This window comes from Zootoca vivipara, chromosome 1, assembly GCF_963506605.1.
Source record: "Zootoca vivipara chromosome 1, rZooViv1.1, whole genome shotgun sequence".
NCBI classification, from domain to species: Eukaryota; Metazoa; Chordata; class Lepidosauria; order Squamata; family Lacertidae; genus Zootoca; species Zootoca vivipara.
The window spans coordinates 74365228-74379759 of NC_083276.1; the positions used below are offsets into that span (position 1 = coordinate 74365228).

Genomic DNA, 14532 nt, shown 5'->3' on the forward strand with positions numbered 1-14532 from the left:
ATATCCAGAGAATCTTGGGCCGGGGGGTGGGGGTGGAGGAGGAAATCTTTGGAATAGATTTGTATGTGTGGGAACTGTAGGGTAAGAATGGGCAGACACTTACTTCTATTCACAGAATGTTGGTTATCATCCAGTATTGGCTAGAATATTCCCTATAGATATTAGTCAGGTTGTTAATATGTACAGTACACCCTGTTTCCCCACCCCCACCGCAAAAGAATACCATAAGCTGTTAATAGCATAAGCAAATAAAGAATGTCTCTTATGAAAGGAAAATGAAATTAATGTTGAACACATCTACAGTGCAGTGAAGCGTTTTCTGTATGACACTTTCCCAGTCACATTGTGAGCAGCAGTGTAGGAAAAAGTAAATACAGGGAAACACTCTATTTAAGGCCTTGGATCTCTTAACTGAAGTCTGCCATCTGGATGGAGGATGGATGGTTTGTTCCTGGAACATATAGAAAGAAATTCCAAGGGCTAAAAATAAACTCCACTGGAGACAGGAAGCATTTGAGGCATGGAAGGGATGATGAGATCTGCATAGCCTTGTTCTTGTTGCAGCAAGAATGAGAATAAATATTTTCTGATCTCCCAATATATTGATGCATTCTTGCTATAGGATGCCTTAGAGCAGGCATCCCCAAACTGCGGCCCTCCAGATGTTTTGGCCTACAACTCCCATGATCCTTAGCTAACAGGACCAGTGGTTGGGGAAGGTGGGAAATTGTAGTCCAAAACATCTGGAGGGCCGAAGTTTGGGGATGCCTGCCTTAGGCAGTGTTTCCCAACCTTGTGCCTCCAGCTGTTTTCGGACTACAATTCCCATCATTCCTGACCACTGGTCTTGCTAGCTAGGGATGATGGGAGTTGTAGTCCCAAAACATCTGGAGGCACAAGGTTGGGAAACACTGCCTTAGAGACTAAAACTGAGTCCACATGAAAAACACTTATATTGTAGCCACTCCAAATAGGAGCTATAGTGAATGTAACAAGTTTACAAAATGGATTGACACTATCATACTGATAACATCCACATGGCCAACTGCTTTCACATGTTTGGTCCCACCAAACATATCACCTCCCTCCATGGTATAGGATTGGAAATGTTATTCAGTGCTCAGAAAGAGGATGAAACTGTACAAAGGCACTGCAGTCCTTTATACATTTAGCCTGGGAGTAAGGTCCATTGAATTCAGTGGGATTTGCTTCTGAGTATGAAGAATACTGGAATTTTGTGAATCACTTGCAATCTCTAGATTTTAGATGCACTATTTATACTTTGTTTTTTATTAAAGTACTCAAAGTGGCTTACAATGATAAACAACAAAAACACAGCATGAAGCACTACAATTACATATCCAATTTAATGATATCAAGAAGAACAGTAATATATTCCAGCTGCTTCTCTTGCTGTTCTGGAGCTCTGGTTGTTATCACCCCCAAAAGTTGTTTTCTCTTTGGCAGCCCCCCCCAAGGGCAACCACCTTTTAGGTTCCATTGCTGTGTAAATTTGTGGAGCCCTTTGGGCTGCTCTGGACACCAATGATATATAATGCCCTGCAGATCATTACTGATCAGTATGCCTGCCTGGCGTGCTATGGTCCATGGGGTCACGAAGAGTCGGACACAACTAAATGACTAAACAACAAAACATGCCTGCCCTCAAAATTATTTTAATTATGTCAAAAATGGATGATATTTTAATTATGTCAAAAATGGACTTTGTAAAGCTTCTCAGCTGGGGCTGCCTTCCTGTTGGTAAACGGGCATGGCTTTACAAGCTCATTATCAAGTTATTTGTGAAGGGATACTTGTTCAAAGTGTAAATTACTGGTATATTTCTGTGGGTCTGTCTGAGGACTGTAAGGCAGAAACCCAGAGAATTCCTAGCAGAAGCAGTAAGAATTGGGAAATGAAGGGAGAACTCATTAATTTTCATGTGTATGTAAATTATTTTCAGAAACTTTTAAATGTGTTAAAAGTTTTCAGTGTAATTTTCTGATATTAAGCCAGATGGGCTTTAATCTTGAGAAGACTGCAACAGAAGAAAATAGACCGCTACTTGATTCTGTGGAGAGACTAGGGATTTGGATCATATGTACCGTAATTCAGAAAATGTAACATCTATGAAAAATATATTCATGTGGTGTAAAGGAACACAAGATGTGATGGAAAAATTTCAGCATTAAAATGACAATACTTCTAAAATATGCTGGGCCAGATATAAATAGAGTAGCAAAAAACCCACAAACCCTTTGGTCCATCAGATGCATTCATTTCAGTGGGCTTACTCAAAGTAAACCTTAGGTGAATACCACCTTTTGGAACAACTGTAAAAAAGGGAAATAGCATTTCCATGTATTAAAAAATTGACACCTCAGTACATTTAAAAACATGGGACTACCTTCATTATGTACCTGCCTAGAAGGTGTGTATTGAATGCTAGCATTCCTCTCTACTTTGTGGCATTTTGCTTTCAAACCTCTTCCCACCTAGACATAATGCAGCAGTGTGAAACATTTCACCTGCGGGCCCAATTAGTCTCACCAGTCCTCACCATTTGACTGACGAGACCATTTTGACCAAGTTATACCTACATGACCTAAACTTACGTTATGAATGATGTCAGTTGTGGGACAGGGGAAGATGTGATTGGCCTGAAATAGTGTTTGCAGGCATTAACAATTAGCTGATCTTCAGGGCAGCCCAATGTCAAGTACATTACATGGAGAGAATGAATGATTTCTCTAGGAAGGGGTGCAATTGGCATATTAAAAGTAGTTGGCAAAAAGCACTCCTGGCCAAACTACATCTTATTGCATGTAACTTCTATGCATTGTCTTTTTCAAAAATAAAAAGCAGTGAAAGCCAGCTAGAGTTAAACAGATCATTAATTGGGGAGGTCGTCCCATCATGGGTCATTTTCCTACTTGGCATTGTCCCATGAGAGTAAAAATACGTAAGATAAGCTTTTGTGGTATGTGTTTTCATGGGGAAATTATGCACAGCTACTTTGCCCCTGACTCCTGCCAACCTAGCAGTTTGAAAGCATGGCAAAGTGCAAGTAGATAAATGGGTACCGCTACAGCGGGAAGGTAAACGGCGTTTCCGTGTGCTGCTCTGGTTTGCCAGAAGCGACTTTGTCATGCTGGCCACATGACCTGGAAGCTGTACGCCGGCTCCCTCAGCCAATAGCACAAGATAAGCGCCGCAACCCCAGAGTCGGTCACGACTGGACCTAATGGTCAGGGGTCCCTTTACCTTTACCTTTTACTTTGCCCTGAATCAAGCAGGACAATTTCTACTGTGTTTCTCATATTTTAAGACGTCCCTATAAAATAAGCCATGGCACGATTTTCATGCTTTGAAAAAATATAAGACATACCCCGAAAATAAGCCGTAGTGCTACCGTAAGTGCAGTTCTGGAGGGCCTCGACCAAAATACCCAGCAGAGCGCGCCGTGTGGAGCCCCGAGCCAGCGGGACCCAGCTGAAGCGCCGACAAAGCCTCAATCATCCTGTGCTGGGAAACATTGTGGCTGTGGGGTGGTGGAGGTTACTCTGGCTACCCGGCGCTGCTCCTTTCACCCTCCGCTGTTTGTGGCGTGCAGCAGCAGCAAATTGGAAGGGCCAAGCAGCGCCTCGTGGTCTGCAGAAACGCTCACACAGTGCAGGATTGTTTTCCAATTATCTCGGGACAGTCGCTCCACCTGGAGCCATAACTTGCCTTTCTCTTTCGCCGTGTAGCGCCAGCGATTATTCCCCTCCTCCCTTTCTGCCCGCTCTCTCTCCCCTCCTCCCTCCCTTTCCCCTTGGCATGGGACCTGCTGAAGCGCCGACAAAGCTTCCGGCAGCGCTGCGCAGAGCGCCCCGAGCCGCAGCAGGAGTGGGTGAGGGTAACGGAAGTCGGAAGTGGTGTGTCTGCCACGCACCTTTCCTCTATGGTCTCTACGGGTGCCGCGGAGGAACCTCCTGGTGGAATTGCGCTCGCCCCTGGCTTTGCATAGAGCACTGCCGAGCGGACGAAGCCTGGGACACCCCGGGAGGGAGCAGGAGGCGGCGGCGCCTGCGGCGGAAACAGGAACGGGACGGCGGAGAGGCCGAGAGCCACGGTGCTCCTCCTGCGGCTCAGGGCGCTCTGCGCAGCGCTGCCGGGAGCTTTGTCGGCGCTTCAGCGGGTCCCGCTGGCTCGGGGCTCCATGCGGCGCACGCTGCTGGGCGCTTTGTCGGTGCTTGAGCAGCAGCAGCAACTTGCCGGTTAGTAAAAGAAATAAAATAAGACACCCCCCGAAAATAAGCCATAGGCTTATTTTCTTGAGTAAAAATAAATATAAGACATGTCTTAAAATGTGAGAAACACGGTATGAGGTTTTGGTGTTGAAATTATTATTAGTAGTAGTGTAGTAATAGTAGTGGTAATAGTATTTACAGTCATACCTCAGGTTAAGTACGCTTCAGGTTGAGTACTTTCAAGTTAAGTACTCCGTGGACCCGTCTGGAATGGATTAATCCACTTTCCATTACTTTCAATGGGAAAGTTTGCTTCAGGTTAAGTACGCTTCAGGTTAAGTATGGACTTCCAGAACCAATTAAGTACTTAACCTGAGGTACCAATGTATTTATATCCCATCTTTTTCCCAGTATGGACTCAAGGAGACTTAGTAGAACAAGCTAAAAACATGGGAAAGTCTGTCATTAATGTAATCAAACACTAATAGAATTAAAGGACTATAAAAAGATCCATTAAAAACACAGACAATAATAATAGACCACATTTTCCTCAGTTCCAAAATTCCTCTTGGAATAGAAAGTTCTTCAGCTGCTGGCAGAAGGACAGCAAGGAGGGAGCCAGTCTAATGTATGAACTCTGGCATCAGTCACTGAGAAGGCCCTCTCCACCAAGTCTGCCTGTGATGGTGGCGGGGCTGAGAGAAGGGCCTCCTAGGCAGCAGGTTCATATAAGGGAAAACAGTCTCTCACATAAAAATCCCTGGTCCCTGATGGGCCCAAACAATTTTTAGTTGCTATTATTAGACAATTTGGAGACAGAAAACCATTTTTGATCTACTTCAAATCATTTGGAACTTTCAGGAAATGCTAACAAACTTTCTGCCCATTCTTGGTGCTCTTTTCTGCTCACTCTTGGTCTGTACGTAGGGTATAAGCCCTCTGCAGTGTGGAGGACTGAACTGTTCTACTTCTCCTGCTTCAGGCGATTGAGCTAGAACAGGCATAGACAACCTTGGCTCTCAACATGTTTTGGAACTACAACTCGCATGATCCCTAGCTAACAGGGCCAGTGGTCAGGGATCGTGGGAGTTGTAGTTTCAAAACATCTGGAGAGCCAAGGTTCCTATGCTTGAGCTAGAATAGCAAAGCAGTTTTGGTTATCATGTCTGTCTGTCTGTCTGTCTGTCTGTCAGTCTGTGCCTGTCCCAGAGGGCTATTCAGCTCAGGTGTGGTGTAAGTGTCCATCCAAGTATTTTTCTGGAGGGTTTGCTACTCTTTTTGGTCACTGTAAATATCAGCTAAAGCAAAACTCATTGCTTTTTCTTCCTGAACTCCCGTCTCTTGCTCTCCCTCCACAGCTTTCCTCCTCCTAGATTGTGTCACTGGCTATATTTTGCAGCAAAGCCTTTTATACCAGCTAGGGCGTACTTGGGTGGAGCAAATTGGCAAGCTGAACAGTCGCTTCCTGTATCTGGGCAAATGTTGTGCCTCAATTACCTGATTGTTCCCTTTCTGCGAGGGGGAAAAATACTCCAGTAAACTGCAAGCTTTCCTCCTGCTCTCTCTTTATGTAACTTTATGAACTTGGATCTCTTAGGAATAGTGGCTTCATGTACTGTATTTGGATATTCAAGAACTTGGCCACTGTCCAGCATGCAGTTAAGCATGCTTATCTTGACTCTTAATTGTGGCTTTTGTTGACGACTACCTCTAACAAATCTCTAAAATTGAAAAGTTTGTGTGTGGGGGGGAGAGTTTTTACTCTGTGTGTTGTGATAAAGAAGGACATTTTGTGTATCTGAGTTTATATATTTATGTTTTTATTAAAGTAGTTTCACACTTGAAGGTAGTTTTGTTCTATGTTTGAGAATTCAGTTTGCAGACAGAACCAAGACTGTGTTGTATCAAACATTTTAAATGTATTTTAAGACAATTTTAGACATTACTTACTTAAAATAGTGTACTTAGTAATTGAACCTCAAGGGGGAAGTGAGACATTTAGCTGGGAGGGGGGAGGAGAAGTAAGTTTTAACATGTACAAGCTGTACCACCCATGTATGTGTGCCAAGCTAACAGTTCTTAATGCCTGAAAAAAGAAGTGACTTAATATAATTTTCTTCATGTAAATCCCACCATTGGAGTTGTATCAGGAGCATAAAGCTTCTGCTAGTGTAGAAATCCCAGAGGCGTGACCAGATGCTACTTTGACCTCTGGGATTAAGTCATGCAGGACTTGATCTCCTGGTTCACTCATTATTCTCCTGCCTGCCTGCGCACAAATGGACAGGGAAAGCAGTGCAGGAGCCCAGAGCTTTCTCCCAGCCTCATTCTGGGTGTGAAGCAGCATATGAACAGCCCTTAATTCTTATGGTTTAATTTAAATACAATTATAATTTGTATCTAATTTGGTTTATAATTCAATTATAAGGTATGGTGCTGGTTTGGATAGCTACCTGTCCTTGGATCTCATTCTCTTTGCACTCCGAAAGCTTTTATAACTTCCATTGTGTGCCCCCGAGCCTTCTGTTGGTTTTCATGGGTATTTTGTTGGTGGATTTCATGGGTAACAGTTTTTCATTTATAAGATTTATGTGGTGCAGTGGTTAAGAGCGGTAGACTCCTAATCTGGGGAACCGGGTTCGCGTCTCCGCTCCTCCACATGCAGCTGCTGGGTGACCTTGGGTTAGTCACACTTCTCTGAAGTCTCTCAGCCCGACTCACCTCACAGGGTGTCTGTTGTGGGGGAGGAAGGGAAAGGAGAATGTTAGCCGCTTTGAGACTCCTTCGGGTAGTGATAAAGCGGGATATCAAATCCAAACTACTCCTCCTCCTCCTCCTCCTTCTTCTTCAACCTTTTTCTCCAGGGTCCTTCGTATGGCCCCCTATGGCTCATTTTGATCTTTGTTTTAGTTTGGTTATGCTTCTAGTGGCTCAAACACATGGTTTTTCACGTGTGAGAATCTTGTCCTAGCACACTTTGGGAACTCTGAGTTCAGCCTTGTCTTGGAGCGCTACCATATCCATGAGTTCTTTTAAATAATCAGTTGTAGTGGTGCTGACATTTTGTCCAAATATGCAGTTTTGTTTGGCAAAATATGTCCTACCTACTCCATCATGAAACTTCCTACCCAAGATTTGTTGTTTTTGTATTTGCATATGGTAAAAGCTGCAAAGAAACAGATGTCTGCTTATGTTTTACCTGCCTGATTTAGGGCTGATAACTGGCTTGGTTTACATGTGAAAAGAAATGCCACCAACTTCTTGTTTCCTATTCTATTAAGTGGTGCGTCTAGTTTTGTACTATATACTGTATTTTTCCATGTATAACATGCCCCCGGTGTATAAGACGCCCCCTATTTTTTTGGGGACTCCAAATTAAGAAAATGAGGGGAGATTGCCCAGAGTTGTTGAACTTAGGGGGGGATCGCCAGTCGGATCTCCGCTGACACTCGTGTGTACCGCAAAAGCCACCTATCGCCCATCCCCTTGCCAGCAGAAGCCACCAATTGCCAACCAAATTGCCGCAGCAACAGCTAATCAACATCAGCCCTTGCCGCAGCTACCAATAACACACCCAATAGCTGCTGATAATCTCCAGCTCACGGCAGCAACCAATCCCACGTCCCCCCACGCACTAACCATGTATCAGATGCCCCACCATTTTTAACATGATTTTTTAAATATAAAATCGTCGCCTGATACATGGAAAAGTACAGTGCTTTCCTTAATTGGCTCATACTCGCCTGCTGATTCCAGTTAATTCTTCTCTCTGGTTCTTATGTAATACATTAATTTGGCCATAATGCTAAAGTCCAACATTAATGCTATTTAGAGTCCATTTCATTACATGCCTGAAGTGCTACCCTATGTTGCAGATGTATATACATAAAATCCTAGGTTTAAACCTGTGAAGATACAAATCCCCCGGGTATTCAGAGCAAATAATAATGAACTGATAGGATGTTCACACAGGCTGTTGATAACCTTACATTTGACTCATCTGAGTTGCTTAACATTCTGGGCACATAAGATGCCTTTCCTTTAATCTTTGTTTTGATTCTCCTAAATCTTGAATAGCTTGAAAGCTTGTTTTTCTTACTTCAAAAGCAAGCTAGTCCAATTAATTTACTCTTGTACTGTTAGAGGTCCACATTATATGATTTGGAATTTCCATGCAGAATGGGACTCATGTTAGGATTGTGATGAAATCTGCATATAGATTGTGTGAAGATCTTGCATCTTTCCCTGTTGCTTGCATATTTTGTCCATGTGCTAGGGAACCAACTGCAGCTTCCTAATGTGCAATATGCAAACTCAGAACCACAATTTACCATCTGTGTACATGTTCACATTATAGTCCTCCATGGAAGTGCTCTCCATGTAGTGTGAAGCAGTCCTTGTTTTATGGAACCAATGCAGGTGCTTCTGTTCGAGTCTCATTTTAAAAATGCTTAGAACATTACATAACAGTTATAGTTCTGTGCTATAGAAATTGTGTGGGTCTCCACAGCATATTGCTAAACAGTCAGGGAGTGGCAGGCTGTACAGGAAGAGAGGCTAAGCAGCCTAATCAGAGACAGTGTGATCTAGTGATTTATGCAGGGCAGCCTGCCCGGGGACTGGACTATTGGAAGCATTTCTTCCTCTCTGCCCCCACCCCACCCTGCCATGTGCAAGACTCGAGAGCAGCCTGCTTTTTGTGTTAAATGTAGCTGTCCCACCTACTCTCCTGCTCGGTTGTCTGCGGCTTGATCTCTTTTTTGTGATATTAAAGAATCTGGACACCAGCTACTTTGATTTGTTTCTCATTTGCCTTGTTCTGCTGAGGCAGTCATAAATACTTGAGCAATAAGTCAAGCAGGCTTGAGAGGAAGAGAGGATATCTGAAGCTGCTTGCAGACTAATTAGAAGAGGGCGAAACATAGCAAACTTGATTCATCTTTGTCATTATCCTTTGAAACTTAGAGAGGACGTAACATTTTTTATCTCTTCCTTTTGCTCTGCTTCAGCTGCCAAATTCTGCTCCTTTTTGGAAAATGTTTTGAGGGTTTTGCTTGTAAAGAGGTGGAGTATTTTACATCCTCAGGCTCTTGTTTTGCCTGAACTGATTTCCTTTATATTTCCTGCTAATTGGCAGTTTCTGATTGTTCCCAACTGATGACTGTGTGAAACAGGAAAGACGTTCCCTGACCAGCAAAAGCCTTTCTGACAAACAGGTGCTTCTGTTCTCATTAAACTAGGACAAGCATATTCCATTCTGGATTTTTTTCTCAAATTTTTGTCTGCAAGCATGAGACTCAAGAGGAATGGGTCTTATACATTGAATAGGTAAGGAATGATAACCACTTTCATTTGTTTTGTACTCTCCACCCCCTCAAATGGTATGGAAAGGGATAATTTGTTTGTGAAGTTAAGATAGTTGTTTTCCAAAGTGTCTGTATTGCTGTTGCTGGTATGATCACATATTTGCTTACTGACTTTGAGTGAGAACTGAAGCAAGACCAAAGCATGAGTATTCTTGGGGTTTTGTGGGGGTTTTTTGACAAAACTATTTCCCATTTTTGCATGTCCTCACAACACCTCATTTGGTAGATCCATCTTGTTCCTGATTTACAGAAGGAAACTTAGACAAGGAGAAAGTGATTTGCCCAAGGTCAAACTGAGTTCATTACTTATGCGGGATGAGGGTCTTTCAGGAGTAAGTTCCAGCTTCCCAACTGGGCTACATGGATTCCTATATGTGAAGGAATGGCAAGGTGCTTTGGTAGTTGAAAGGAGCCCAACTCTTAATACAATGCTTACCTGAAATCTTTTCATTTTGGAGTTTTAAATACAACATAAAGCTAATGTGAAAACCCTCCCACTTTACACTTCGTTTTGTAGCTCAGTTTTACCTTGAATATCATCAGTTACCTTGAATATATCAGTTAGTTATATATATAAGCTATATTTAATAATGCTTAGGTTTGGAAGATACGAACATGTTAGGCAACAGCTTGCTTTTAAATATTTTGAAGACGATAACCATATGTTGCGGAATCCTGTGTTTTGTAGCAGCTTGCTATGATAACTTTATACATAGATTTGGCAACTTGTTTAATGCCATAAATTGTGAACATTGCTATTGTTTTGTAGATACTGGAAACATTGTAGTAATTCCTTTTTAAAGAGAAGACTCTTAAAGTGAGGCAAAGTGCAGAAACAGCTTCCAAGGTTTGTTAGTCTCTTGAATCCTAAATACACTTTTGCTGTAATAACTATTGACTACAATTGATCTAACTTTTTAGTATGTCTTTGGATTTTCTGCGAAATCTTCTCTTCAGTTAAGTGTTCATCCTAATTAATCCTGTGGTGAAATAACTAGATAGGAATCTTTTGAACCAGTGTGCATAATTGGAGTGGACAGAAGGTAGATCTCTGGACAATTTGCAGTAGATCAGCATGGATTTCTGACTTTGAATTTAGAAGCAGTGACATGATCTCCCCAAACCTAAGTTATACTACTGAAATGAAGAAAGTTCTGCTACTCAGAACAAATTCCTGGGCTCAGATTTCTTTAATATTTAGTAGTGTATGTCTCTTGTACTAGTCTCTGGTTGGTGGATCTTTGCTGTTCTGGTAGAAAACAAAGTAGATTGTACAAGCCTGAAGTCTGCCCACCCTGCTACATATGCTCAGAAGAGTTGTTTTAGCTGCATTCTATATAATGGGCACCACATTCATAGAACTTAAGTGCCATGCAGACCACTAATTCAGCTGTTGTAATGATAAGTCTCTGATAACTTTGAATCTGACTTGTTAAAAGAGAGTTTAAAATCCATGAATATTTATGCCTACTAAACAATCCAGACAATGTTAAAGAAGTAGAATATGCATAAGTAGCCTACTCTAGGGGTGGAAAAGATTTTTGACTCCACAGATAAGAGATCTGCCAAATTTGACAGGTGGGCAGGTCAATCACCTGATTTCACAAACAATGACAGATGATCCAGTGCTTTCACATCCCAAAGGCAGGGCTTCAAGCCCCATATCACAGGCAGCCAGGTACTTGTAAAACAATGAAGTCACCATTGTAACCACCACTAAAACAAAGAAAAATGCAATTGTTACAGTCAGCATTCCATCTTGCTTAGTGCTGGGTTTTGGTGTATGAAAATTCCTTTAAGGAGCTCTCTTGTATACCCAAATTGCATAGGATTGACCATCCTACATATCAACTGATGTGCAGGAGTCAAATCCTGCTTTGTTAATGTTTCAGAAGCTCCTGTCAACCAGATGGTTTTCACACACTACAGAAGCTGCACAAGGGGACTTGGCAGATGCTGTCAATTTGCAACATCTGTCAGGCCCTGCCAGGGTGGATTTGATTTAAATCAAACTGATTTAAATCACGATTTAAATCACGATTTAAATCACTAGTCAGTAAGGCTTGATTTAAATCATAGTTGATTTAAATCATAAAGACTAATTCTTGCTGGTATAACTTTATTATGCAAGTAGATGAAGATTTTTAGAATAACAACTTTTCATATTAGTTTTTTTATCCCCAGTTTAATAGGTTAATCATTCATATTTGGACAACTTTACTGTTGTACTTAGGAAGGAGAAAAATAATCATTACCTTAATAATAACAATTTAAATAGATTTATTCAACTGAAACAATAACATTTCAGCAAATGTTATTTGCTTAAACAAACATCCATGTTTGTTAACTAATTTGGCTAAACAAAAACAAAATATATATATTTTAAGAAACTTAGACTGTCAGCCCAGCCTACACATGAAAAACTTAAATACTGTCCAAACAATCAGAAAAATATTGTTTCTATTCTATTCACTGAACTTCTTGAAACTTAGCACTGAAGGGGTTGCTTCTGTATTCATAGGTTTGTAGAACAATAGGATTAAGGTCTTTTTCTCAACTCTGTTCATATTATAACATTTTTGCTGTGAAGAAGAGGCATGTGATCTCTGTTGAGTCAAATTCAGTTTTGAGAACTGCAAAAGTAAACCAAGCACCTGTGATAATATCTTGTAGGCAGAGAAACTGCCCAATAATCTTACAAAAACCTCTGGAAGAGGTGAATGGATTAATGGAATTTATTTACCCCATAAATTAAACATATACAACCTTATACTACATAATTAAAAAAACTAATCTTTATTTCATGATGGAATAACCTTTGGATGGTAATATTCTTTCCTCAAAAAGCATTTTATTTAAAAAAATCCAATTTAAATCAAAAAAATCATTGATTTTTATCCACCCTGGGCCCTGCCCTTATGTGCCCCACATTTGAAGTTTTATGAGGCATCAGGTGAAGGGCAGAGAGGTATGGCTATCCCAAAATGTGCTTGTAGGCCAAATGAGGAAGCCTAGCAGACAAGTTTGACCTGTGAGCTGGATGCTAGGTACCCTATCCTACCCTCTAGCACTCAGGTAGCAGTATTATGGATGGAAACTCATAGGCAATCACTTGAACAACAGCACTAAAGAAAAGTATTCAACTGCTGGTGAAACAAAGCAAAGATAAGAGTCAGTACTTGATACAGCAGGTCCACACATAGGCTGCTACCATGGTAATGCACAATGGGGGCTTCTCTAATGACCAGACCTTAGAAGGCAGTGAAATGCACAAGAGAGTTGCTTAAGTTGAACTTTGAGGCCACAAAGAGTGGCATGTGCTGCTGCTGCGACAATCACTCTAGCCAAGTAAGATTGTCTTCCATGAACACGATCTTAACTTTCCAACTGCTGGGTGGTGACCCCACTGGGTAATCCAGTCAGGCAAAAAGGGAGACAGACTGTGTTAGGGCACCTTTTCTAGCCCCTACCCCTTTTCAGGGTGAACAGAGTGGATCCTAAATAGGACTGCTCAATTGTGGATACAGCTGCCGAGATACTAAACTGCCTCATTCCTTGAGTCAGGACGACTGAATCTGTATCCACCATCCATGTGCCAGTTCATGACTATAGGCTTCCAGATTTCATGACCTTGCCACCGTTACCATTTGCCTTTTTTGCCACCATGGGCCTTTTGGGGGGTTGGGTTTTGGATGGGTTTTTGGAAGATGCCTGTGTGTGAATTTGTTTTATGTGGGTAGATCAATGCATGCTGACCAATGCACAGTAAGGCTCTGATGGCATGAGTGTCACACGACCAGTAGATTCTTATCTGCTGCAGCCTTCATCCACCTTCACAGCTGTTGTAACATGCCAACATCTTCCACCTGTTCTGCTGTTGAGGACTTATTGGGTCATTCTTTGTCTAGCTCCTCCCCCTTGGCCTTACCACCTTGGGTAACCCTACTGGGAGCATGAGACTCATGATGGCTTCACTCACAAAGATCATAGAAATGTGCAAGCCCACTCACCACGACTAGGTGATGATCCAGTAAGTGAGGATATGTGCAGCCTTCGTCACCAGGCAACTGACCTAATCATCATAATCACCACTAATAATAAATTTATTACCTGCTCTTCACTTGCATGTCCTGGGGTGGGTTGTAACAATTTAAAATTCAGCAATAAAAAAAGATTGTACAAATTACAGTCACAAGAATAGGGTGTGTGTGAAAACACACATCTCAGTTGTCAAAGACCATAGTAGAGAGGTACATTTTCAGCATTAGTCAAAAACTGTACAGCACCTCCCCTTTCCGGGGCCATCCTTTGAACTTCTGAGGCTGACAGAACTACCAGGAGCGCCCCGTCTGCTGATCTTAACACCCAATTGGGTCTGCAGGAAAGGAGCCAGTCTTCCAGCTGTTTGGGCCTAAGTTGTTTAGGGCTTTATATACTAGTGTGAGCACCTTAAATTGAGCTGGAAACATCACCTGTTTTGTGATTGGTGTTTACTTTGCCTCCCTAAATTGCATCCTTTCTGTGAATAGATAGCTGGTTGCTCCCCTGGATCATTTTCCTCCTGGGGTGATGGTCTCCTTTTCCTGAGACCCTCCTTCTCTGTGACAGCAGAGGAATTGCCATGCTGGGAGTAACTTTTTTGATATCTTAGTGCTCAGGTGCTATTTTGCTTGCTCAGCATTGCCAGTTTTTCCAGTGCCTGAGCACTATTAGTTCTAACAAAAATGCTTGGTTTCTAAATTAAGCAGTGCATGTAGGGGAGAGAATCTATCTAATTAATTCCATTCATAATTTGTTTGTCTCATCACAGGTGGCCTCATAACATTATGTAATGGAAACAATGCCAAAGAAAATAGCTTTTCTTGTTCAGCCAAACCTTTAACTTGTCAGCAGAAAAGTAGTTTGCCCTTGCAAAACTTGCCCTTTAATATCAC

The 14532-nt window shown here is 41.9% G+C and overlaps 1 protein-coding gene across 2 annotated transcripts in view; it reads left to right on the forward strand.

The window, feature by feature from the left end:
• MOB2 (MOB kinase activator 2) overlaps positions 1 to 14532 on the forward strand; it is a 106187-nt gene that overhangs the window by 42826 nt on the left and 48829 nt on the right. Inside the window, exon 1 of one of the 2 annotated variants that reach the window (XM_035121663.2) lies at positions 4228 to 9560. The exons of the other annotated variant lie outside the window; for it this stretch is intronic. Coding sequence (XP_034977554.1) covers positions 9523 to 9560 — 38 coding nt within the window. The 5' untranslated portion in view covers positions 4228 to 9522. Of the gene's footprint in view, positions 1 to 4227; positions 9561 to 14532 lie in introns of those variants that run through there. 2 annotated transcript variants of the gene reach the window in all.